At 39.1% G+C, this 27,389-nt stretch overlaps 1 protein-coding gene and 1 long non-coding RNA gene across 2 annotated transcripts in view; both read left to right on the top strand.

Annotated features, from left to right (window-relative positions):
- The window catches only part of LOC148057635 (uncharacterized), a 52,276-nt gene extending 26,313 nt beyond the window's left edge, over nucleotides 1-25,963 (top strand). The window contains exon 3 of the long non-coding RNA XR_015708119.1: nucleotides 25,749-25,963. This is a non-coding gene — a long non-coding RNA (uncharacterized LOC148057635). The remainder of the gene's footprint in view (nucleotides 1-25,748) is intronic.
- CUNH7orf78 (chromosome unknown C7orf78 homolog) lies at nucleotides 18,260-25,244 on the top strand. Its single transcript, XM_087733694.1, is given in 4 exon segments — nucleotides 18,260-18,550; nucleotides 18,552-18,689; nucleotides 22,380-22,464; nucleotides 25,231-25,244. Coding segments are annotated over 4 exon segments (528 nt in total).
- Nucleotides 25,964-27,389: the final 1,426 nt, after the last annotated feature.

Here is a 27,389-nt window from a genome sequence, read left to right as displayed (position 1 = left end):
CTGCATGACACACAGAGTGCAGGACTGGGTGGCCTCTGTAGATGAAGAGGTAATGGGCAGCCAGGTTGCTGCTGCAGGGAAGAGAGGTAGGGGCCATTTTATTTTCTTGAAAAGAAAGGTAGGTGACAAGGTGGCAAGCAGGTCCTGCAGTAAGGATGGTGGCTAGAGACGTGGGAAAGAAACCCCACCAAATTACTGCATCAGGTCACTGCTGATCGGTGGACTTTTCTGACTCCAGAATAGCAGCTGATTAGGGCCTGTTATGCAATAATTGCTTGTCCGAGTCAGGAACACCTAAGCTACAATAATTTCCTTTATGGTTGGTTTTCTGTAGCATTAATTGTCCAGCTTTCTTTTCCAACAGACAATATTTTCCTATAGTTAATTAATGTGCAAAGTATTTACTTGTTACGTGCTAATATGCAGTTTCGGAAATGCAACATAATCACATGACATCACAAGCTGTAACCACAGAGGAGCTATAGTGTCATTTATGCGCCATATTTACAAACAATGAGCTACATTGTGGAGCAAGATATGTCACTGACTGTAGCAGCGGTGGGAATCACCATCATTCAGACGCAGTAGTAAGTCATGAGAGACATTTGCAGTCTTCCCCCTCCAGAGGTAAATAATATACCACTGGCCTCTTCTAAAATGTGCTTGTCAGCAAGAACGGAGCAGCACCTGCCTCTGCACCTTTTCTCTCACCACTCAGGAAAGAAAATACAGATTTTTTCCTCTCACTGCGATCCAAGGTCTTGGTAGGTCGAACAGATATACTGGTTTCCTCCTAGACTCACAGCACCTAATCTTTAAATCTTTGTTTTTTTGGTACTGATCTGTAAGTTCTCTCAAGCTTCTGCAATATTTGTCAGTTCTCCCATATTTAATAGATCTACAAATACATACATCATGATCTACAAATTGCATACATTGTCTACAAAATGAAGAGTTTTGATAGTGTCTCAGGTATGTAGCACAGCTTGGCTCCCCAGCTCCAACAGTTTAGTTGGAAGAATTGTACTGAAATAACTTGCAGAATAAGTTTCTTTTCTGAGATGCCAAATACATGGTCTTTATTGAAAACATTTCTGCAATTCTGCGCTCTCCCTGTATAAGTAATATCTAATCTTTATTTAGTGAAATCAGCCATTGACACCAATGGCAGGAAGGAACTTGACAGAGCAAGAATGTTTGGTTTGGATTAAGGTGTTTTTTTCCTTTTGTATAGCCTCTCTCCCAAAGAAAAGGCTCATTGAATGAGGAGTGTTTGCTGGGACGAAATAATTCTCGTTGGTTGAAGACGAAAGAATGTGGGATTAGCAAAGTAGATGGACCCCATGCTTCTCAGATAACGAGTCTGTTTTACCAGAACACTGTAAGAGGATTCTACATCCTGTTAGACAGACAGTGTTTGCTCCACTGAACCAGGCTCATCTAATGAAAAATGTAAACATTTGAAATGGAAATGTGATTTTTTAACATTTTTTGAACATTTAATAAAAAACAGCCCCTTGAAACTCTGACAATCTCTATCCCTCATCACTTCAGTATTGGTTTCATTTTTCATTTAGTGGGATGGCAGCAGGAGAGCAAACTTTTGGCCAGTAATATCTCTACTTCCATCCAAAATATTTCCCTTTCTTAATGGAATACACGTAGAAGATACAGGCTAAACTGCTGGAAATCAACAGAGTAACATAGAGGTAACCCTAGAACACCGCTGAATACTGTTACAGTGTTGACTGTGGAGCTGTGCCTGAAATGCCTAAAAGCAAAATGACATGTTGACTGTTCTGCATGGGAGAAATGCATTGAGTTTAGAGACACTGAGAAACACTGAAAATGGGACATGATTTGGATGCCCAACTGTTCATTTCCAAAAGGACTGGGAAAATGCTGACATAAATTTGTAGGCTTATTGCTGTTTGAAGTTTCTTGGGCACCTAGGAGTATGTGGCAATTGAAGCTGAGCATGGGGTTCTTGTGATTGACATTCTGCTCTTAGCTCCAGATGTTCCTGCAGGAATGGAGTTTTTATGGGATAACAACTGTTTAAAGTATTTGAAAAAACACTGGGCAGAAATCAGTAGTTATTATAAGAGAGAGAGGTTATCAGTAAGAAACACAGAAATCAGCACCTGTAGCACAGGCTTCAATATAGGCATAAATGAGCTGGAAAAAACGTGAATAGGAAGATGACAATTTGCCGATGATCCAAATAATTCAGGGTAGTCAAAATAAAATGGACCATGAAGAAGTATAGGGAATGGCTGGGTCCTAAACTGGCAGATGAAATTTTGCTTTGATAAATGCAAATAATGAACACGGGACAAGGCAATAATCTTAACTGTACCTGAAGGGCTCTTATTAGTTAGTGCCACTCAGAAAAGAGAACATGTTATTGTAAATGATTCTCTGAAAACGTACTTTTAATGCTCAGCTGCAGTCACAAAGCAGCAAGTAGCATGGTTAGCTTTATTGGGAAAGGAACAGAAAACATTGCCATGAGCCTGCATGAGTCTGTGGGATGCCCACATGTTTCAGAGTCTGTGTGCATTCATATACAGTGAAGGGTGGTAAAGACACTCATGGTAAGGCATGGCTTCCAGGTCAGGGGACTGTCGCTGTGAAGGTAGGACTCTTCTGCTTGGAGAAAAAGTGACTTAGGTGAGCAATATGATAGGGGTTTACCAAACTTGAGTGGGATGAAGAAAACAAATAGGGAAAAAAAAATTGTTTCTCATAAAATAAGGACTAGAGAGCATTTGGTCAAATAATCAAGTTTCCAGTTAAAAAAAAAAAAAGTCTTTTTTCAAACTGCATAATTAACATGAATGTTTGGCATACCAAATGTTTAAATAGTTCAAAAAATGAAGTTTAGAAATTCATGAAAGAAAGAGCTATCTAAGGACCATTAAAGATAGAGATTTGAAAGACATCTGCAGCACCCACTGTTAAGACTGCCAAAACTAGGATATACCAAGGGAAGTGCCAGTTTACGCTCATCTCAGTTTTTCACTTTTATTTTTTTAATACAACTTATTATTCCTGCTAGAAACAAGACTTTTCTGCATATATCCCTAATTTTGCTGAAAATTCACTTTAGACTTAATCTCAACGTATGCTTCTATTTACATTACCTGACCAAGACATTCTGTGTCTCAAATGCTTTTATGTAAAATGTAGGCAGAGATACCCTGACTTTGGGGCACCTTATGACAATGAGGTGTAAGACAGACACTACGGATGGAAACACCAGAGAGTGGATGAGCAACCCCATATGGCTGCTGTTGCGGGTTTATGCTAATAGGGATCCAGGCTTTGCTTGAGATGAGCTTTGGTGAGAAAGCGCAGATTTTAATCTCAACAACATTTGATAGTAGATTTCTTACTGAGGCATTAGAAATGTCCATGTGTTGAAATACTAGAGAGAACTGAAAATGAGTGAGTCTAGTTCTGGAAACCCTGCAGTGGCATTAGTGTGATGCTCTGCTCAATCTAGTTATTTGTGCTGGTAAGGCAGGCACCTGTGCTCCCTCTACAATGTGCCATTTACTCTTAAAAGCAAACAGCTGCTTTCATCTTGAAAACTAATTTTAAAATTCCCAGTTCTTTCTCAGACTTGCTATATGAATTTGTGTTAGTCTAATCTGTATTTTATTTACTTTATTTACACTGTTTATAAAGGAGGATACTATGTTTTTGAGGCAGCACACCTTATAGCAAACAACAAAATTCTCTAACAGAAAGTTACAAGCAGTGTAAAATAATTTTATTAACCCTTTGCTTTAATAGGTGGTAAGAAAACAAGGAAGTTCTTGAGACCCGTTTATGTAACAGGTCAAATCAGAGTGGCTTCTCCTTCTGTTAAAATATATGCATGGATAAATTTTGTAAACAAAGTTGGAAAAATAGCCATTAGAAAAAGCAAAGTATATTGCTGCACTACATAATTAGGATAAAATTAGGGATATATCAACGACTATTTTTTAGTTACTTACTAATTCCTTTCTACAAAACTAAATATGACTATTTTATATCTTAAACCATATTTTTCTTGGCATACTATCTGTCTGCAACTTTGTTAACAAATCAAAAATTGGCCTCAGGAAGTTGAAAAAGCAAATCACAGATACATCATTATCATCACAAACTAAGTTCATTTTCACAGGTGTTCCAGGTCAGAACAGGCAGGGGTGTTGGTTACTGAGAATTAATTTTTGAAGTGCCCTTTGCCATGGAGCTGTAAAAAGCTTTCTGATGTTCACAAGGCTTAGTTATGTGGATTTCAGCTATGTACACAGATATGCAAGAACAGGAACTATTCAGCCATGAGCTGAAGTCAGTTGTGAACCAGTGACCTGTCATAAATCTTTTAACAAAATTAATTAATTTTAAGGTCTTTGACATAGGGAAGCTTTGACTATTCCAGTGATCATGATACACCTAGAAAACTTTCTAACTTTGAAAGAGGGATGGGTAGTTGATCTATTTCAAAATTTTTAATTAAATTCACATAGTGTAAAGCCTGTAATGAATTTAAAAGGAACATAAAGATTGTATTGTGATTTCCAGCTTGATTAATGTATCTTTAAGGACTTGGGTTTTCCCACAGAACTGAAGAGCACAATCCTACCCAGCTATATGTACGTAACTTGTCCATGTGAGTATTCAACTGAGATGCATTCTGTGTGAAATTCTGGATTTATTAGTCAATAGACCAGAAGCTGCAAGACCTGTGTGACAGGAAACAAGTTGTGCTCTTTTTTAGAGTAATCCTATTAATTCCTGACATGGTAAACCATAATTTCATGATAAGTTGACTTAAGAAGTTCCCATCTCTTCAGTTGTATCAAGACAACTGTTTGTGGGATCTGATAGACTATCTTGTTTGATTCCTGTCTATCCCTGAGTAATCATGGTAATCATGTGAGAAGCACATGTGACTTCAATATAACACAAAGTCTTAAGCCTTGGACCAGGAATAAACTGGTTTTGCTTAAGCACAAATCTGCAAAGAGCTTCAGTTACCTACCCCATGTTCTTTTTACTGTGCTCGCATGCTGGGTTGGGATAGACACAACAGGAAGAACACAGGGGAAGTTGTGCCCTGTAGTGAGGCTGAGTAATAGGCATAGGAAAAAGAGGACTCCAATGACTCATATGAAGAAATGGTCTCCATAAGAGGACCCACAACTCCACCTCCCAGGACAGTGAACTTCACTGAGCGAAGGAGTCAGCCCGATACTTTTTCATTCTCTAATTCCTTGTTCGTCCATTCCTGATTTCTTAGTGGTCCAGCTTCACTAGGAGAAGTAACAAAGAAAGATCTCTCCTACTGCCTTCCCATGAAGCACTTCTCTAAGAATTAGGAACTATGGCTTCAGCTCTGCCCTTCTTACCTCCCTTCCAAATGTAGAGGGTGCATAACAAGTTGGTGAATGCTGCGTTTTCTCTTTATGTGCAAGTCAGCATCACGTCTGCAATTGCACTTGTGTCTTGAGCTGAACCTGGCACAGAGCCAGTTGTGAATGAAATGAATTAAAGAAGCTAAAGGGCTCTAATCTTTCCAGAGACTTAAGCACAGTTTTACAATCCTCTTCACATATCTCAGCATCCCAATAAAATATGTCTCTAGACCTGGGCATTCTGCAGCTTACATGGGGTGGGGAAGTGAGAGAATACTCTTACCCCAAGTGAAGTAACATTTGTTTTAATCTGTTGACTTTTTTCAGTTTCCTTAGAGGTCAGAATTATGTTCTGAGGCCTAGACACCAAAGCTGGAAATTGGGCAGAAAGCAGGTATTTTGTTATCAACAAAGAAACAGAGATGCAAAGTGATTACAAGGCCTTTTTGGTGCCTCTCTTGACATGGTAGCAGCTGATTTGGAAACTCAGTCCATCTGTAGTTTGTTTTTCAGTATCTACAGATGAGGAAAAACATCTCTGTCGTTCCCTGTAAGGAAAATGCCAGCAGTAACTAGGTGGCAGCTGGAGGCAGAGTGATGCTATGCAGAGGAAAGTCTGTTTCAGTCAGGCTGTCTGAAGTAGATCCTCAGGTATACTACATTGACCAAAGAGTAAAAGGAATTTTCTGAGGTGGAAATATAATCTATCTGACCATCCTTAAATTAAATCAATATCAGTCATGTCAGCAAATGAATTTATTGTCATTACGAGTTATGCAGATTAAGAGACAAAACATTTTCCTATGACGTTATCCTGACTATTCTGGCATATCTGAATTTTTCCAGGATGGCGTCATGATGGCAGCCAATTTAGGCAGCACATTTCTTATGAATGTTTATAATACTTCTATGCCCTCCAAAGTTATCATCCAAAAGAAATCTGGACCTTTCTGCATCTTTCAGGTCCGTGATACATAACCTACTTCTGTATTGTCTTCCCTAAAGACTTCTAATTTCTAACTCTCTGGTGTCTCTACTGTTCTTCAGTGTCAGTTCCCTCTGATTAGGCAATGCATTTTTCCTCTCAGAAAGTGAACACCATTATTCTTGGGAAAGTGAACTAAAAATAAAAACGAGGCTTTCAGGTATTAATATTCAATCTGGCAACACTTATCCACATGGTCATATTCACAGCTTTTTTTTAGCCAGCTCTCTCTGCAGGCATACTGTGCAGATGAAGAGTAGTTCATCCAGTTGAAGAAACCTCAGCACAGAAGCCCATAAAAGAGCTCTTTAATCTTTGCTAGCCTCCACTCTCTCTTTTACTTTATGACAGTGATAGTGAGTGTTTCCGCTTAATTTCAAGAAGGAAGCATCTAGCTCTTTTTCTTCAAAGCTCTGACAATAGCTCATCCATCTGTACATTCAACTGTACTGTATTAAAGCGATATGAACTCAGGGAGGCTTTGGGCAATGTTCTCTGCCATTCCAATCACTGTTACAGGAGTTCTGCATAAAGCTTGTCATGAATTTCCAGATTATTGTTGGTGTGTAGTGACTTCATTCTTTACTGGTTTTACCGCCTATTTTTTCAAGATGCAGCACAGGGGAAATATTCCAGAATATCTCCTAACTGGGAAACATCATCTGAAGCCTCCCAGAACAGGAATTGTTTGTCTTTTAAAGTGAGGGATATTTGTAGCTGATCACTTGCCTAAAGAACAGCAGCTCAAATTACGTCTATTGAGGTATATACACCCGGATAAGCCTTGCCTGCCAGATGACACATCCCAGTCTGGATTTAGGACTTACTCTCTGTGGTTTCGCTCCTAAGCTTTCACTGAACTCTGCTGTGCTGCTCTGGCTTTTAACATCTAACCCACTACATCAGCCCTTATTAAAGGGAGTTTGTCTGTCAGTCAACCATATAAGATCTAAACCTTCTTGCTACAAAAGAACCTTGATTTTTATTTGATCTGTGTTAGCATAAGCATGTATCACCACTTAGTTCGCAGTGGAAGATTTCAACTTTACTTTTTGGACTATAAATATGCAGCATTGTGAGTGCCAAAGATGATGTCCTGTTTTATTTTTATTTAAATACCTTTCGTAAAATTGTAGAAATAAAGATGCTCACTGGATAGCTCTTCTGAATTTTTCACTACCCTTTGGCCAAGACAACTAAGAGTAAAGCCCTGATGTACGTTGTTGCACTTGCATTAGAAGAATTACATTTGGAACCAGAGCATCTACACAGATACAGAATGCTGTTACCAGATTTGGCACACCAAATACTGGGCACTGTTAGGTTTCAATCATGTATTGCACAGGTTCATGTTTTAGAGCAAGCAACTCAATTCAGTAAGGCTCTTACCTGTGTAATTAAACTTATACTTATTCAGAAAATGTCTTAAATACATGCTTACTTTGCACCAAGCAATGGGGTTGACGTCTCCGTTCTCAAATTAGTGACTAATTGCTGAACGAGCCTTAGATAAAACAGTGGATAGTAAGAAATCCTTTTTGAGTGTGTTGCTGTTATAATCAAATTACAGATCACTCTAAGAGGTGATACCTCCTTTCAACGAGAACCATGCAGCTAACATGGGACATTTGAAAGAGCAAAGTCAGGAGGACAGAAATACAACATGAAAGTGTAGTAGATGCACAGTTTTGTGTACCAAGCAGTATGTACCAGTTCCATGAGACATCAACATCTTTGAGATGATACAGGAAAGGATCTGAATTGAACAGTTTCAGACAGAGAACAAAGTTCACTTGGGAGAATTGTAGAATTTTTTCTTCGCCAAGAAAAAAGGTGCCCAACCTCTGCAGAGCCATCAACAGATGCTACACCATCCTACCAGCCCTGTGGTGGGGGAGGATAAAGTAAAAGGAGAAGAAACCAAGGGCCTAAAACTAAGACAGAAGGAGACAGAAAAACATAAAGAATGAAGAGAGAAACAGGTCGAAATTGGTATTTCAGCAAAGGGTGGTAGAGGCTATCTGTATTCATGGTTCTGTCACAAGGGAACTCCAATACAAAGGTCTAGTTCGTAACTGTGAGGGTGCTTTCACCAAACACTCTTTTCACAAGAAAAAAAGGTTGTGAATATAAGGCAGAGAGATCTTTAAGAGAACAAAAAGAACACCTGAATGTTGTTAGATAAGTATTTTCTTTTTAAATTTATTTTATCGCTAAATAAATAAAAGCCAGGCTTCTTCATGCACTGATCTACCTATATCAATTTGACTCATTATTGTTTTCCATTTATTTTTGGGGGTAAGCATATTGAATAATGAAAGCAAACTCCATCCACCTTCATCTGAATATATTGTAAGTCCTACAATGTGACACATTATTGTAATATAGTGGTTGAATTAATGATTTCAATTTATAAATGAATCAGTGATTTAGAGCTGTGCATATACACAATATATTTGAGTTGATATTAAGCCTTTGGAAGCAGTGTATATTTATTAGCACCTTTGTAGTAATGCAAATTATACCTGATTTGGCTTCTGAAACACTGAACAAAGAATCTTGGGAATTCAGAACTTTTAACTCCTTATTGTACAGTTTACAATTGAGTGTGTTAGAAAATGATTAGTTAATTTACCTGAAAGAGTCCTGGCTGATTGAAATAATATCCAGCCTCTAATGGTAGAATTTTGTATTTAGACTACAAAGTGTTCAGGATTGCAGATCTTCATTACAAAGACAATGTTCATTTGGCTGTTTCATAAAACTATGCTTAGCTAAAGGAATGTAATGGCTTAAGGTTATTCAGCAGAGCCAATAAAATTATTCTCGTCTGTTAGAGAAATACGAGGATTACTGGAAAATTAATTTGAAAGAGGAAAGGACTTACTATATAATTAAAGAATTGTCTTTATTAAGCAATTATTGAATTCTAGTAAATTTTGTCTGCTGTTTAAGAAATGAGTTTCCTACTAGGAAAAACATCCTGCAGAAAATTACTTTCATCTGTATTTAGCAAATGAGGGCAAGGTAATGATTTGAAACTGTCTTTCAAAGGCAATTTGCAGACAACATTTATTAGGTCCCTACTTATTCACAGTGGACAGAACCAGTAGGTTTTCTCTTGTTCAGTGACTGCAAGAAGTCTGAATGCAGTGTTAAGCAAGACTGGTTTCAGTTCCTCCTTCTGTACTATACGTCTATGCCTATGATGCTCTGTGGGACTAGTCCATTCCCCCTCCCTTCTCTTGCAACTCAGTCTTTCCTCTCCCCAGCTTACAGCCTGTTAAAGGTACTGGTAAGGACACCGTCATGTGTCCCTGTCATAGGACTTGGTATTCAGATACCCCTCCATCAAAACTGCATACCTTTGTGGATGTAGGAAAATACTATTATATATGTTTTATGAATATTGAAGAGTCAGCAGGATGTACCCAAAATAATGTTTTAGGAACAGTATTGCACGCCGCTCTAATACCTCCAGGTTAGATACCTGGCTTTAAAAGTAATTCAAAAGACTGAGATAGAGCATATTGTATGAGGAGAGTTAGATACCCAGGATTCAGTTTGCAACAATCCAGAGGGTTGTTTGAACACCTCATTCAAGAAACAGGATTACCCATTTCTTCTGGTGTGGTGTTTCTTCTTTTTAAAGGAAATACCGTTCTTGGATGTATTTCCATCAGGTTATGAAATTGTTCTGCATTGCTCTTGATTTGTAGAAGTTGTTCTGAATCATAAAGCTGCGATACAGATACACACTTCTGTAAAGTTTAAAGAAACCGAGGTCTGTAAGGAGAGCTTAGACCCTTGTATTCCTATGTACTTAAGGATATTATTTCCCACCCCTCCCCTACTCCTGCTCAGGGGGCAGGAATGACATCATTTTTACTAATGTACAACTCATAGAATAGCAAGTTTTCAGAACATTTATTATGTTTTACACACAGTTCATATGTTGCACTTGAACTCGTTAAACTATTTGTTGTGTATGAATGTTGCAATGAAGCTTGAATCCTCATCTCTCATCCATCAAGTGGTCTTCTATGAACAGAAATGTGGAAATTGCAGGACCCCGAATTTATAGTACTGATTAATTTATGGCAGATATTTTCCAGTGTATGACTGAAACAGGGCATACACTTTCTGTGGCTATCTTAATGAAAAAATTATCTTCCTGAGTTCAGTTTATGGCTTGCTGGCATTAGGCTACAAGGAAGCCTTTTGGTGTATTTTGCTGGATTACATTATGCATTTTACTGTTAGTCCCAAGATCATTAGAACATGTGAGTTTTTATATAAAAAGCTGTACTGGGTGTCGGTGGCAAGGCGCTGGCAGCAGGGGGCTGCAGGGCGGCCTCTGTGAGGAGAGGCCGGGGCTGCCCGGTACTGGACACAGCCGGTTCCAGCCGGTTCCGCAACAGACCCACCTGAGCCCCTCAGCCAAGATGGTGGCGCTTCTGGGGAAACATTTAAGAAAGGGAAGAAGGAGTGAGGGGAAAAAGGTGAGAAACAGCAGTATGAATTTTCCTAGGACACACTATTAAGAACAAATTGCAATATTCTACCTCCAGTCCTCTTCTTTCCCCGAAAGAAACCATTTCCAGGGGATTTTCTCCTATGTCTCTGTGAAATCTTCTTCCTCAGTCAAGACCTTTTCCTAAGTGAACTCTTCCAGCCCTTCTTTAATGAGAAACATACCTTTTCTCCAGATGGTTTCCACTGATTGATTGAATAATCTGACTTGGTAACTTCAGATAGGTAACTTAAAATGTTTCCATTTCCTACTTCTCTGCCAGTGTGAGGTAGGTGTTTGCCTATGATGTAGTAGTCCATAAAAGTTGCAGTCCTGAAGCAGGATTTTGTTGGCAGGAACTGTACAAGTACAGAATAAAAAGGCATGTCCTTGTTGGGAGAATCTATGCATCCCAGCTGGAAGACTGAAATACTTTAAACAAGGCAGCAATAAACAGCTAATGGCAAAAGTTTATTTTTAGGTATCATTTGTATGACTTTTTGACTCCAAACTACATTATCAGTGTGATAAATGGAATTATAGCCACTCAAAATTGTCATTCATGACAGAAACAGTCTTATAGAAGTTATTTAGAAAATAATTTGTGAATCTCCTTTTTTTTTCCTAGCAGACATTGGATGTGTCCATGCCTTCAACTGAGATACTTTATCCCTCGTATATCATCTACACGTATGTAAAGACCGTAGTTCTGGTGGTTATTTTCCAGCCTCTTAGGTGGATGGTTTCCAGCCTTATGGAGATCACAGAAATTTCTGAAAAAGGCTGTCTGATTTCAGAAAAAGCAGGACTAAAACTAAAATCTAAGAGTGGGACCAGACAAATAAAAGCCAAATGTATGATGATAAAGTTAGCTAGCTCATAAGAAAAATGCTGAATTATTTAACCAAACAAAAGTACTATATATACATTGGTCCACTGTGTCTATCTGTTATAGTTTCTATATTTTGATTAATTCAAAATTCAGGGAATCCAGTCCCACTGGACTCAAATTCAGAAAAGGGAACATCATTACTCTAGCAGCAACTAATGTAATGACTCAAACCCACAGCAATCTAGATTCCTTGTTTTAGTTTTGTCAGCAATTTTGGTAAATTAAATCCTGTTAGTGAGGGATTTAGAACTTGATCATAAAAGCTAAGGCCATAACTTGGCTTAGGCTGAGACTATGGGGTGATAATTGTTTTAAGGTGTAGGAATACCAAATATTTATAAGCTGATTTTATACACGTACACACATTTACATTTGTGGTTCTTACTGGAAAAGGAGACATATGAGGCGGAGAAAATTGCTGTCTGGCTTAATTTTGCTTTAGAAGGACATTGCAAATCATAAGAGAGCTTTGTGCTATCATTTCTACTACTGACTACTCTTTGTTGTGTGTTTATCTTCTCTTCAGTTTTATGTGGTTTGGAAATAGCAGAGTGAAAGACTGCTATCAGAATGGATTAAAAAAGACAAATTTTCTTGTACTTTTATTTTTAATCAGTCACTTTCTAAATTTTCCATAAAAAATAATTTTTGTGGTAATTCTCATGGCAAACACAGGTGAGGCTTTTAGTTTTGTGTCATACAATATCTTACGGTAAGCTATAATGGAGATGTTTGAAGGCATAACCAGATAAAAGGAGAAATTTATAAGGACCCAAATTTGACAAGTGTGGGAGCTAGTTTTCGGGTTTTGGTTTTGGTTTTTGTTTTGTTATTCTAGGTATCAAAGCTGTTTTTCCTGTCTATTACATTTTTAAGAAATAGGAATTGCCTCTACCTAGCCTTTGAGACTGTTCTCTTTTTCCTTCATCTCTGTGGAAGGAATGATGATAAGGAATTATCCTCACAACTCCTTGTGTAGTGCAGAGACGCCTAAAATAGCTGTGAGCTGGCTTGCATTTCTTAACTCCAGCATTTGAATGCAATAGAGTTATGTTTGCATGACACTGAATAAGAAGACTAATTAGCGGTGATGGAGGTGTTACCTTGACCTGGACCTGTAGGCATTGATCCTGGAGTTAGCTGGGATATTTCAGAGTTGCATTTGACGGGGCTGACATGCCTCTGATTCCTGGGCCTGATGAACAACTACTCAGAATAAGGGAAATGAAACAGTTATTTTAGTGTAAACCAGGATTTATTCTACTCAGCCTCTAATAAGATTTCAGAAGTAAGAAAGAAGTGAATTTATTAAATCTGTAAGCTTGTTCCTTATTTACATGAGTTATAGCAAGGGACCACTAAACCATCATTTGCCCTCAAGCACCACTCTATATCCTAGTTGAGGAAAAATGGAATATTACCCTGTTATCACATACTAACCAGCATTTTACACAGTAAGGCAAACTTCTGTAATTTAATCTTTATTTCTGTTGCTCCAGGAGTGTTTTAAATAGCTAGTTCTGATTCACACTGCTTTTACACTGACTTCAGTGGACATACTCAGATTCTGCATGAGTGTAAGAACTAAATCAGAACTACAAACACCTAGTGACATCTTCCTGATTTTCTTGAGTTATCACTGGAGCATTGCTGAGTTATCACTGGAGCACTGCTACGATATATCCCAAACAAAGGTCCTGAACCTATTTGGCTTAGCTGCCACAGAAATACTGGAAAAAGTAGGTCACTATCCCAAAAAGCTGAGAGCCTAAGGAAAGATTCTAACATAGGCTGGAAACTAGTGATAAGAATTTTTTGTCTGTTTTCAAAATCAAAAGTAAATATCTTCTTTTTTTTTTTTCTCTTTTCTCTCTCTTTTTTTTTTTTTTTAATGAAATATCTTCTTTCAAGGTAGAAAGTATAGATACCGTTGGCTATGGTTTTCAAGGTTAAATCTGGGTATGATATTCCATCTGTGCTTGCTTGTCCCTAAGAGGATTCTGCAGCTCAGAGTAGGATCCTCACTAGCTTTACTGCTTTTTCCAGCTTGTACTCTTAAGGTCTCCTTAATCTTATTTAAGTCTACAAACGGCTTATATTTAGCTGAAAACATGAGGTGGTTTTGCTTTGGAAAATTTCAAGCCCTCTTGCTATGCTGCGGTAGAGCAAAAAGATTTACTCCTTAGGTTTCCTGGGTTTTAAAACGCCTTTACCTTGTAAAATAAGTAACATGCTGCCATCTACTGGCAATGCGACATGATTTTATTTCTTCAAGTGCTTTTAAGGAATTTTGTATTGATATTTTCGCTTCAGTAAAACTGTAGGTATCTCGGCAGCATAAATTTGCAAAGGATCAGCCAATTATGTCTTATCATTTACTTTAGGATCGCTGTGAGATCTTTCTGTATTTGAACTAATATAAAGTCCTGCCACAAATCTCAGCTACAACCTCCAACTTCCTTTTCAGCTGAAAGCCTGAAGAAATGTTAATTTGCTTACAAATACAGAAAAATGTATTGTATCAGTGTACAGTGTACACTCTCAAAGGGTTCTAAATGTTGTTCAAAACCAAACAAACAAAAAGCAAAGGTGTGTTGCCAGATACTCTTTTGGCCCTGACTGAGCAATTGCAGCAATATAAATGTTGAAGGAACTGCATGGAAGTGCCGCAAACTTAGAAACATTTAAGGAAGAAAGCTTTTTTCTTTTTTTTTTTTTTTTTTAATAGTATAGTTATAAGAAGAAAAACAAGGAGAAACAAATGTGAAAACAGCTCATGTGGGCCTAGGTGATTTGTCACCACTGAATTTTGCTTCCTCCTTCGTCTCCAGTTAAATCTACTATGTACACAGTCATATCACATAGCTGAAGAATACTTTTTATGATTTTATGCTGAAACATCAAAAAAGAAAAACAAAAAACTGAGCCCTGTTTACTCAGCTGAGAACTATACCTGTTCAAACTTGGCCTACTCTGCTGGAGTGCTGGCCAAAGTTTCAGCTGTGTAACGAGGTTCTGCAACAAGAGGGAACAGAGAAATAGCTGACTGAACCAATGTAATTTCCAACAGCACGTAATGACTGTTTGTCAAGGTGAAAGGGTGCTATAATGTGTCTATAATTTTATACATGTGCTGTGTTCTTATTATACTTCCCTTGCACATATGCAAATACAGAAAACAGTCTGTGTGTATGTGGTTAAGTAATTGCTCCCAGTTATACAATCCATGCCGTTTTAAGAGTGATCATTTCAAGGCGTGTGTAGCAACTATTAAAAACTATTCTGTTGTCAGAGAGTTTGAAAACCGAAATACAAACTGGAAATTAATTCTGCTATCCTGAATCTTGTGTCATCACTGATACTGTACAAGCTGAATATTCAGGAGATACTGCTGTAAATACGGATGCTGTTTTATATTCGCTTGTTGTAGTAAATATGAACCTGCTCAAAGCAGAGGATAGCAAAGCGTCAGATCTTATAGGCCATAAAAGTATGTTTAGTAAAAGATAGTTCCATCCCTTAGGATAATTGGTGATACAACAGCTCTGTTTTGTTTTCAAATTACTGTTTTCTTTTCCTCAGTCGTATTTTCCTTCTAATACCCTTGTTTTCTAACATGTAAGAGAATCACATTGAACTTGTGGCCTTGTTGCTAGGTTTCAAGCTACATTTATGCAGTCTACTGAGACACTATTTTCGTTTTTGAATTCTGAATCAAGTCCCAAGGCAACGGGGCTCTGTTTCTTAGCAACACAGATGGGTAGACTGTATATTCCAGCTCTTTTGTACAATGGAAGAATAAACAATTCCCTGAATAAGGGTGTGCTGCAAGTTCATCCCTTTGCTTAACTTCCCCTAGAAGAGAGGAAAGAGAAAAAAACCACAGCATACGAAGTTTGTCAGGAGGTCCCCGTTTTTGCAGAGTGCTCTCTCTGTCTTTCCTGTTCACTGAATCTCTTTGGGGTCCTTATTCATCACTGTGCATATGTATCTGTAGGTACTGTGGATCAGTGAGTTTCAGTTTCTAGGATACCAACATATCGTGGAAAATCAGTGGTAACAAAGCTGGTAGAGGTGGGATGTGTGAAAATACACAGACTTTTTGCTTTGGTGAAATTAATAGAGAATCGTAGAACTGCATCGCTTTAGAAACTTCCTCTGGATGCAAAAGCTTGGTTTTAGGAAAAAGCCTGGAGCTAGAGCAAACAGGTGGAGGATTGAGAGGTAAGGAGGAAGCGGGTATCCACACAACTAGTAAATTAGTGGTGTATGTTATCCAGCGTGTGAAAAGGAGAAGAGTTGCCCTTTCTACACGATCTCTGCAAAGGGTTGCATGACACTTCTTGGCAATATAGGCAAAATTTGAATTTTGCTGTCTTCAGGCTGTGGGACTGACATTGCCATAAGGAGGGAGGAGTGCTAGGAAGAGTGAGGGGGACAGAGAAGGACATGCAGCTCCACAGGGCTGAACATTTCTGCTCCTGACACCTGTGGAGGGACGAGGGCATACATATCCTTTTCATGATGGCAGCAGCAGCAGCAATGCAAAGTCTAGGTTATTACAGTTTTGGCACAGACTAGAAAAGCAGAAGCGCCTTTGCTGTTCATTCACGCAGCTGATTGCTGACATTGGCAGCTCCCTATTTTACCGGTACCTAAAGCCAGCCTGGTGAGTCTGCCACCATCTCCCTTTAGTTGCAAAACAAGAAAAGGCTACTTTAAATGTATAAATTATCAGCAGTCAGTTTTTCTCCCCAATTTATTAAATGATCAGATAGATAAACACAGCAGCTGGTTGTGGTGGGACAGCTGGCTTGCCTGTAGATTCCTCCTCACACAAATTGATGGGAAGCCTGGGCCACCTTAGAGCAGAAAAGCAGGGTGCCCGCCCAAGCCCACCCAAGCCTGTTCACCTCCTCCCAAGCAGGAACAGGCCCAGGCTGTGCTTCAGTGTTTGGATAGCCGGAGAATAACTTGTGGAGCATGGACTGTGAGTTTTGGGCCCTTCCTGGAGGCTGTCCTGCAGTGGGCCCCTGCTGCAGCTGGGAGTGCTGCAGCCAGTGGGATCTTGAACTGGAAGGAGCCTGGTTTGACAGCACAGCACAGCTGAGTACAGCTTGGGAACCAAAATCATCTGAAAAAGAGAGCACAGAAATGTAACCTTTCAAAACCAGTGGGAACTTTATCCCCAGCAAGCTGCCTACCCAAATCCTTGTTCAGAAACAGGATTTTCCTTTTCCTTTATCCTTCAATGGATCACCATCTTCTCTTAAAAAACACCATTCTGTCCTCAGAATGAATAAGCACAAAGAAGAGAAAGTTGTATGGTTATAGCTTTCCTTCAGATTTCCTAAGCATTGAATATTAAAGGAAGTAGGAAAAATGGTTTGTATTTTGTTGGGGCCTGTTGCAACACCCTTATGATCTATGCGTTTCTTCCAGATTTTGGAGGACATCCAAGGAGCTCTTTAAGGCTGCTGTTACAGATATAGTGTAATAAATGTAACAGAGTCTGGGAGTGTCTTTAAGATCAGCGAGAGACAGAGCAGAGATAACGTAATATCTAGCTCATGCACAGAGCTAAATACTTTACTGCCTGTTGGGGCGTTAATGCTGCTCCAATGTACTTTCACCCTGCTCAGAGGCATCCTTAGGTATCTGAAAGGGCCTCCCTCTCCCCCTGGGGGAAAAGGTGAAGCTCAAGTGGTGCTGGCTGACAAGACAGCCCACAGCAGGACATAACACCTGGGCACATATTAGGATAGCAATGGGACAGGTCTAATTAATGTTGTGGCCTGGGTGGGCCCAGGAATGCAGAGAAACATGAAAATGCATCAGGAAGGATGGAGACTGGAGTTTCAACATTTCCCTGATTTGAGGTTTGTTTTGTCACTCCTGCTTGTGCAAAATGAGGCTAGTGTGTATCCAGCTCTGCCCAGCTAACACCAAATCCCTGCTGTGCTGCGCTGCATGTGCACAGTTTAGTCTCCCCTCAAGGATGTACTGTTTAGTGAGACAAGAATAAAAACTTTAAGGAGAGGATGTATTTGTGTTCCTACTTAGTGATGGGTATTTCAGGCAAAATAAAAATCAGAGCTCCTGTTCCTACAGGCTGGTATGAACGTGTAGATTCCTGAACATCCATGCTTTTGGCTTCAGATGGGCTTTCTCTAGTGTTAGGAGTTTGCTTCTTCAGGTTATTTTGCAGAACTGAGAGAAAGCAAAATCAAGAAGAAATAGTTCTTCATCTAAGCACAGGTACAAAATAATATTAAAATACAAATACACATTTATCTTCAATGAATATACTAGGTTATACAGACAGGGCTATCCAGACTGCAAGTAACAATCAATAATAAAAGTTCTGTTGTGTATCTGTGTAAGTTGGGTTTTTTCTTTTTCTGTTTGCCAGGGATTACAATATCTGAGAAGAAAAAATCCATCATCAGGCCATTATGGTCACCCTCCACCCAGACAAGCGACAATTTTTATTTGAAAGTCAAACAAAATTTTCTGTGAGCCTTTGTTGGCCTTTCTCCTGGCAACAAACTGTAGTGCAGCAACCCAAAGCCAATACCGATGTATGGCTAAAGCAGCCTCCTGATTTTAGCTACCAGCTCTATAGACCAACCAACCCTTCTCAGAAGCCACAAGGGAAGGGAAACAGGGAAATGAAGCAAAAAATGAGCTCTGAGTCCATAGTCATGCCACAGCTTTCCAGGCTTAGGTCCAGGCTGCTCCTTCCTTTCTCAGAAAGGAGGCTTGCCTCAGCTTGTCACTCGCTTGCCACAGATCAGCTCTTAAGAGGCCCAAATAATGTTTGTGAAGAACGACAAATATAGGACTGGTATATATGAAGACTCCAAACCGCATGACTACAGGCAGGTAAAGTGTCTGGCTCCCACACTTTTACAAAGCAAACAGTCTGAAATAGAGAGGATGCTTGGGGATCAGTAAATGAAGCCACTAGATGTCAGTCTCACTAGCCAAAAAATAGAAAACCCAGCAGTTAGTACCGCAGCTGGGATCTAACTTGGATAGATAACTCTTGTAGTCACAAATTATTTGCCAAAAAGACTTCCACAGGGAGAGCTGATGAATCCAGGTTTGGAGCTCTATGTTTTCATGTGCTTTGAAGCTGACAAGATGGTTTTCATTTTGGCAGAGCAGATTGAAATACGGACATCAGGGCTAATAATTTCATCTTTACCTTGCTCTCTGTGGCACATATGCCTGTACTTTCTGCCTTCCTCACGTTAATAGGTAGCAGTTGAATTGCTTGACACACTGGATGGAAGGATTTTATGGTAATGTTTCCATTTAGCAGCCCTAACTGAGACCAGCATCTCATTGTGCTAGCTGTTGTGCAGAACATATGGCAAGAAACTATCCTTTTTTCACAGCAGCTGAAAATCAAATTATGTACAAAAAAGTTGCAAGGAAAATTTAAAAATCCAAGATACAACTTGGATCAGTGCATTCCCCCCAAATCAGTGCGTTAAACATTAAAACTGCTAAGGAAATCTTCAATCCAAATGGGTTTTGTTCAGATTATTTTGATTTTTTTTTTTCTTTTGGGGATTCATTCTTTGGTTTGTTTGGTTTTTTGTTTGTGTGTGGTTTTTTTTTTTAATATCTTTAAAATCAAATGCCATAAAAACATAGAGAAGAAGAATCTTTTATTAAGATTCAGTATTATATCCATATTCAATTAACTTTTAATTACAAACCTTCCTATCTCCTCTCCTCTGAGCCCTTCAAAGAATCTTGTCCAAAAGAGTAATTCAGCAAACTTACTATTTCTAAAATACAAAACAAAACCGAGACAAAACAAAACCCCTTCTCTTCTCCAAAGCAAACATTTATACCTGGACTTGTAGCTTATTGAAGAACCACATAAATGGCATATAGCCAATGTTACCTTTCCGTGGAAAACAATATTTTTTTCCTCCTTCTGCCTTCATAAGACTATAAATCATGTCTTCATTTATTTGCCAAGCTGCTATAGCAGGAATTTAACTTCCCTGTTTTTGAGTTTACCTAAGGTAATTAAAAGCAAACTTTGACTTAGCTATTATGGCCAAAAGAAATTTGTCCAAATTCTGTCTCAAGGAAAATTTGCTTTATTTCAAGATGAGCAAGTATCCATAATAGTAATTAAATGTTAATTTCTCTTAAAACCTGCTAAACAAAACCTTTCTCTTTAAGTAAACATGTGTTATTTTTTCTCAAGTCTTGACCAGTAATGCAAATTTGCAAAACCAGTGGAAGGGAAAAAAAAAGCATGTTTGTCCCACAACTCTAATGTTGTGCTTTCTAAGGTCACCACTTCAGAGGGCCTGACTATAGCAAGATAATCTATAGCATCCATATCGTAGGAAATATTCTCAAGGTTTCAGAACCTTCCCCATTCCATATCAGGAGAAAACTAATGCTTTAATAATTTGACTGGCTCCAAAAGCTAATTCCAGAAAGTCCAATAACTACATGACCAAGGTATTTAGCTGTGGGTGTGAGATTTCAGGTCCTTGTTGTGAGTCAGATGCCCATTTGGGGATTTCAGTGTCACCAGTCAGTGCTCTAATCTCAGGGCTCATGGTTTTCTTTGGTGAAATTCTACCTGAGTGAAACAAGTAATTATAAGTCAGCATGTCTGAAAAGAAATTAAGAAAAAGCAAACCAGCAAGTTGCAACTAAAAGTTGCCAATTAAGTTCCTGGTAACAACAAACCATTCTCAGACTCTCCTCAGGACTTGGTCCAGAGACAGAAGGGATCTCCACTCTGACGTCTAGAGGCAAATAGTGCATATTGTCTAATTGCTTTGACATATCATTAACTTTTCAGCCAACTGAAACTTCAGGCTACTTAGTTCTAGCAGGCTGTAGACTGCACAGTGATGCAAATTCAGTAGAACTAAGGACTTGCCTATACAGTGTATTTTACTCTTTTTTTTCCTCCCCTGGGGAGAACCCTTAATGATATATTGTCAGGAGTTTAAAAGGAAATGAGCAATCTCAGTACAAGATCTTTAAATAAAAAATGTACCTAAGGACCAGCTGCACTAGTCCAAAATTCTTAAGTATAGACTTGATCTTGCACACACAAAAAGCGGCAATTTCTGTGTTCACTTAGATGGGGAGTCCCTTTTTCACCATTCAGGCCAATGGGAAATGCTTCATTAAATGGAAATAAGAACTCGGTCAGAAAAGAATTAGAAAAAGGGGAAAGAAGTTGTTTCTTTACAAGAAAGAAGTTTCTTTACAAGAAAGGCAACAAGTAAGGTATGTAAATTACTAGTGTACAGTGTTTCCTTCTCCTTTGGCATTCTCTCCTATATACTTCTGATGTGCATCATACCCGTCAATCCACAGTTAAACATTCATTACCATCAAGTTTGCAACCTGTAACTTCACACACCATTTATGTTCTCTCCCTGATTTCACAGGGTACTCATCCTGCTGCCTAACCCCACCATTTTGATTTTATCTTGTTCAGTTAATCAGAGAAACATATCTTCCTATTCATGCAGATGATACTGATACCTCCCGAACATCACGGTTATCGATTTTCTATCTTGTAACTCACAAGAAATCAACTGTTTTATGATATCCATTTCAACTTGTGAAGATCAGGGAAAACTGTCAGTCAAATCTGTGTACCTAGCAATGTAGTCTAATATAAGTGATCTACACAAAGAAGCGAATTGCTTGTCAAGAATGGGCTGATGGAGCAAACTGACCCTTTTAAAATACCTTGTCTCAGAAAGATTTTAAAACCAATGTGCTGGTGTCATATCTTGTCCTACACTTATCTGACTCTGCAACATGTGGTTTGGTGAAGAGCAGCACTACCAGCAGCCAAACTCACAATTTCCTCTGCAACTGGCAGAAAATATTACCAGTTATTTAAAATCCTATCCACTTTGAATGCAAAACCACCTTTGCTTCCAAACAATGAGAATACATATCTAAAAAATGATATGTCATTGATGTTAAATGACCCCCTTGTTTCAGCTTTGCTTTTAGCCCTCTCATAAGTTCTCCAGCAACAGAAAGCTCTTAAACTCATTGTAATGCAGATGACTGGAGGGTATGTTAATGATTAATTAAAGTCACTGGAAAGGTTTGAAAAATAATGCAAATAACTCCATGCAAATAACTCTAAAGCATGCAACATATTTATTCCAAGAAATGGCATCCCCTGTGGTTTTAGTATCACAGCTCCTTTCTCTAGAAGAGTGTTCCATTTCTGTTATTATTCCTTATCTGTATTGTAATAGGAGGACACTGTACTCATTTGAGATTGGGACCATGGTGATAGGAGTTGTGTAAATAAAGAACTTTAGGGTAATGGAAAACCATAACTCTTGTCAACTCAACAGCTTGACTTGTTAACAAGTTAATTAACAGTTAATTAAATCTTCTAAATCTTGCAAATTTTGAACAGAAATGTTACCGGTGTATTTTTTACCTTACCTAAATCTAGCTGTTTACTCTACAGTTAACTTCAATGATCTTGGTTCTAGGCATGATGGTTTATCTGACGTTACAATGTATTTTCCTTTTCAAGTGCAGTATGAAGCTAATTTACCAAACCTAGCGACAAGTTACTCCAGAGATCCTTTAAATCTGAAGTTACAATCACAGTATTTAAACATAGGTAAGCCCTTGACAACATGCACATTCATTGTGTTAAAGAAATTAGGAATCAGTACGTGAACAGTAGGGAGCAGGAGTGAGAGCATAGAACTCCTCTACTGCCATGTAGCTGGCTGAAGTGGCCTCAGATGAAGCTTATCAACCAAACAGCAATGTTTTCCCCTAAGTTTCAATATTAGAGAAAGTCTGCTTCCTATCTCTAAATAACAGACTCAGATCACAGAAAATACACTAGTTCACTCATGCAAAGACACTCAGTTTTAAGGACACCTGACACAAGCAGGATTATTAGCTCAAAAATCTTCTTGCCAATGTAGATTTGCGGATAAGACTGCAATTTTCACCTTGTAGTGGTGGTTTATTCCCAGGCAACTGAATCAAGTCCAATGTCTGCAGTCCTCATTGTAGATACAGTAGTCCATATCTGCATTCCTACTGTGGTGCATAGTCCATAATGGGATGTCTGCCCCTTAGTGTAGTTGCTATAGCTTCACCTCTCATAATTTATTTGAAAATAATTAACTACACATTAGTTAAAGTACACACACGTACATACTGTGTAGCATAAAACACTACTTTGTACATTCACAGCAAGGCCACAAACAGAATATTTTTTTTCTTATAATCTTTACCATGTGTGTCTGGGTGCTCCTTTTTGGAACCCTATCTGATTAATAATAAACATAGCTTTTCAAATCCTAGAGTCCAGACAGTTTGTCCAATAGCTTATAAATACTGTTTGCTCAATATTTTCAGATTGTGGACTTGAACCACTGAAAGGAAAGCAAAAGGACTCTGATAGGAGATTTCTTACATGCAAGCCTTGTGAAAGCAAATGGGATCCATAGCTGCTACTACCAAAGAATCCCTGGCCACCTAAATCTGCTTCATTTATGCTTAGCCAGACTAAAAGGCAACTTCCTGCTTTTCTCTGCATCAAGAGCTTTTATAATAACAACAATAACAACAACAACAATAACAATAGTTATTATTGTTATTATTATTTCTGAATTACGTTTCTTTTGGAGTGTTTTGGATCACACAATAGCTGAACTTGAGGGGCCAGCTGGCATGTCCTAAGGGAAGTGTCACTGTACTGAAGATCTAGGGACATGGACCACCAATTTCCTTTAGCTTTTCAAGAACATAATTCTGTTTCCAGCTTTTGTTGACTTTGTTGGAGTCTGGAAAGATAATCTCTTGGGGAACACGTTCTTATTTCAGCCTTTAGTGGGAGATTATACAGCACTGCACATGGCCATTCATTTGTACAAATTAAGATGGCCATATTAGACTGTTCAAAGACAGACTATTTCAGAATATGCAGGTACTGGGTGGATGATGTGATGGTTTATAAATATACACCAAACACTTAAATGTAGAGATATCCAAAAAGAGAATGTCTCTATTTTCATTATGAAACTGCTCCCATTAACATTACTGAAGATTAGCAAATAGTAGGTTGAGGGGAAAATAAATTGTTTAGGGAGCCAGTGTAGGTGATGACAGATTCTGAGTTGTGAACATAACTCTGCTGAATAGTGACAAGTCAATGTGCACATTTGTAAAACACATGAATTGGCTGAACACAAATGTCGCTAGGCATTTCAATGTGTTGTGCTCTGATTTAAGTCTGAAACATGTCTGAGAATGCGTTCTTTGATGAACCTGTCAAAGATCATTCTCATGACAGCCACTCCTGTTTCATTTTGTAGCTCTGATGTACTTCTACTTCTCCGCTCTCAGAGGCACAGATGGTGGTGTGGTGCTCACACTGCGTTCTTGGATCGTGTGGAGGAAAAGCTGTGCCGGCTGCAGCAGGGAGAGGCAGGCAGAGATGTGAATGTTCATTCTGCTAGAGTAGAGACATTGGATCTAGTCTCATCCAGAGGCAAACGTGATTATGCTCTCCTGTGGTCTTAGATGAGAAAGGATTGATGAGTGCTGGCAGAAGCCGTAATTCCATTGGTTTGGGAGGGTCAGGAGGACACTGACACCCAATTAAACTGAATAGACCCAAGCCTTTCTTTGAGTCCAGAGCAAAAAATGCAGATAGCTTGGCTGGCCTTTCCTCATGCCAGCTTGCACTAGGGAAAGATTACTATCAAGTGAGATCTTTGCAGCATCCAGGATGACTCTGGCTTACATGGGCTCGGTGTATCCATGCAGACAATGCAGCATTGTCTCAGAGTCTGCAGTACAGTGTTGATAATCTGAGATGAAGTAATGAAAATATGCTGGTTACAACACTGACCTTTGCTGGAATAGCTTGTGCTTCTTGGAAAAATACACTTCTCTGAGCAGAGTCGTCTGCTGCTATAGCCAGGATGCTCCGTATTTCCGCTTGTCAAATCTCCTGAATGAGATTACTCTTGGGGAGTAACCCCCACTCAAAGAAGGGCCATGTTGGATGGCATCTAAGGCAGGTGGAAAGTAGGACTGCTTTTTAATGTGTTAGGAGACAATTTTTTAGCTTCCAACACACGTCTCCTTCAATGTTCCCAGTCTGCTGGCACTGACCTCCAACAGAGTCCCCATCCTTAGCTGCCAGAGTCCTGGGAGGAAGAGAAAAATGTCCGCAAAATACACCATTTTCTGTTTCCATCTTGTCTAGAACAAACTTTTCATGGGGGAAAATCTTGATCTTCTCACTGATGAAACCAGTTTGCTGTAAAACTGCATTTTCTCCCATCATGTTTGATACTAGCCCGATGTGACCTTATAGGGTGATGACTGTGTTTAAATGACAATGTCTTTCCTTTCACAGGAATTCGAGCCTAAACAGCACAGTGCTGAGGAGAAAGCAATGAGACAGGGACTCCACACCATTATTCACACTAACATACCCAGCCAAGAAGTGTGTTCACTTGCACATGCTATGAAAGACACTAGTGATCCTGAGCTGTGTCTTGTGAATATGCTGTGAGGTCAGGTATGAGCTCTCTGAGAGCCCTGGTCCACTGTAACCAAGCAGGCCTAGATCCTTCAAATAGTACTAAAATTGCCACAGAGAGCCCCCTTTATCAATGATGTTCAAATATTTTAGCAAAATATCTGGGTTTTACTGTAAATACTAGCATGGAACAGAAACAGACTAAATGCACTTTGTGTGGTTTATTAGTGGGTATTTGACCTCTTTCACTTAGGTCCTGATTTCTGAAGTAACATAGAAGGCAGCATTATTTTCTCTTTCTACTTAAGAAATTCCTCTCTCTACGTATCTCTCTGTATTGCTAAAAATTACTTACCGACTCTTTCAATTCATTAATTCTTTTCTTCCACCAGTCCCTCAATGACCTGGAGGTAAAAGAAATGGCACAGCCCATCACACTCCTGAGAACTAGAGAGGCTGAGTGCCATCATGAGCTTACTTTGGAAACTCCCTGTCCTCTCCACGCAAGAGCTGGTGATCAGCAGACTGTGCCAAAATGAACTCTACCACGCTTCCTCTTCCTTCGGTAGGAACAGCTGCTTTGCTCTTGACTCTAATTACTAGGGATTGACTGTTGAAAGCTCAACACGCTCAGGTAATTTCAATTCCTTTTATAAACAGTGTGTGAGGGCGTTGAGTGTAACAGGGGGAAGCATTTTTTAGTCATAGTCTGCATTGCTGAGGGCTTTGGAGGCATACGCAGAGCTAGATTTGGACTCAAATCTCTGGATTTAAACTGTTAAGTAAGCTGCACAGTAAAGGGACTCCAGATAGTGATTTAGCATAAGAAAATTGCATATTGGATTGTTTTGCCTTTTCCAAAAGACAGTGAGATACACACCACTGTGGAAAGCTTGGGACACTCGTAAGAATCCCTTAAGCAATGATCTCATAGCTCTGTGTGCACTGTTGTGGACCTTGGCATTTCTCCAGGATCTCCTACATGCAACCCTTAGTGAAAAGAAAAATGGTGTAAGATGTTAACACTGAAAAAGGGCATATTTTTTGTTAAAGAGAGTTTCCTACCAGCAATTGCAATTGCAAGAGCAATTGCACTGCATCTCCAGACACTTGTTTGAAATTTGGGGTTCCCCAAATTTGAGTTTGGAAAGAATAAAGTCCCCAGTCTGCCTGGAAATTCCCCATTTTCTGAATGCCAGGCAACCCCAGCCCAGCAAATGGTGCTTTCTCTGTCCATGACAAATGAAAGACTTAGGACAAACTCAGTTTCACAGATTGTTAGGATCTGGACCTCTTGTTGGTAGACATAATCATAATATAATGGCATTGTATCTATGCCAATCATAGATAATGATAACATTTTAGCTGGGCCTCCCCATAGTAACAGGGGTAACAGTGTAATGAAGTGGTGCACATAGCAGTTGTCCTTTGAAAGAATGCTATTGACTTGGTCTTTTTAGAGATGGAAAAAAGGAGGCAAAGAGCAGATAAATTAATTGTCCCAAAAGCATGGGGGAAGAGTCAGCTTCAGGCAAACTCTCTCAGGTAAACTTCATCTCTTATAACACAGGTGGAAACAGTTCCAGTGTTTCTGAAGAAAAGGGATATGAACGCAAGTTAACCTCCATGCATGACACTTCATCTTGAAAAATGTATATGACAGAGGTATATCTTTGTTCTGACCAACAAGATGGGGGTAGCCCCTTGTGCTTGCTTGCAGTGGGGAGTGAGACAGATGGGCATGCTACAGACACTCATTTCCTGGCTTAGGCAACTTCACTCTTTCATGAGAGGAGCCAGGAAAAAACACAGGGCTGCTCTGCAATGAGGAGAGTGCAAGTTGCTAGAGCCTCTGGGGTACAAAGGCTATTATGGAAACTAAGGTACCTGCAATAAATCTATGCATGGATAATGCTCCTTACTGCCAGATATACTATAAGAGATATCCTAAGAATCAAAACAGAGTTGTGAGCCTAAGAGTTCCTTGAAAATGCTGGCTTAGTTTTTTCACCTACTTTGATGTAATAATTACA

This window comes from Nipponia nippon, unplaced genomic scaffold, assembly GCF_047370975.1.
Source record: "Nipponia nippon isolate SJK-2023a ecotype South Korea unplaced genomic scaffold, ASM4737097v1 scaffold_1, whole genome shotgun sequence".
Taxonomy (NCBI): Eukaryota; Metazoa; Chordata; class Aves; order Pelecaniformes; family Threskiornithidae; genus Nipponia; species Nipponia nippon.
The sequence above is the reverse complement of the archived record's forward strand: the minus strand, read 5'-3'. Positions and strand labels throughout refer to the sequence as shown.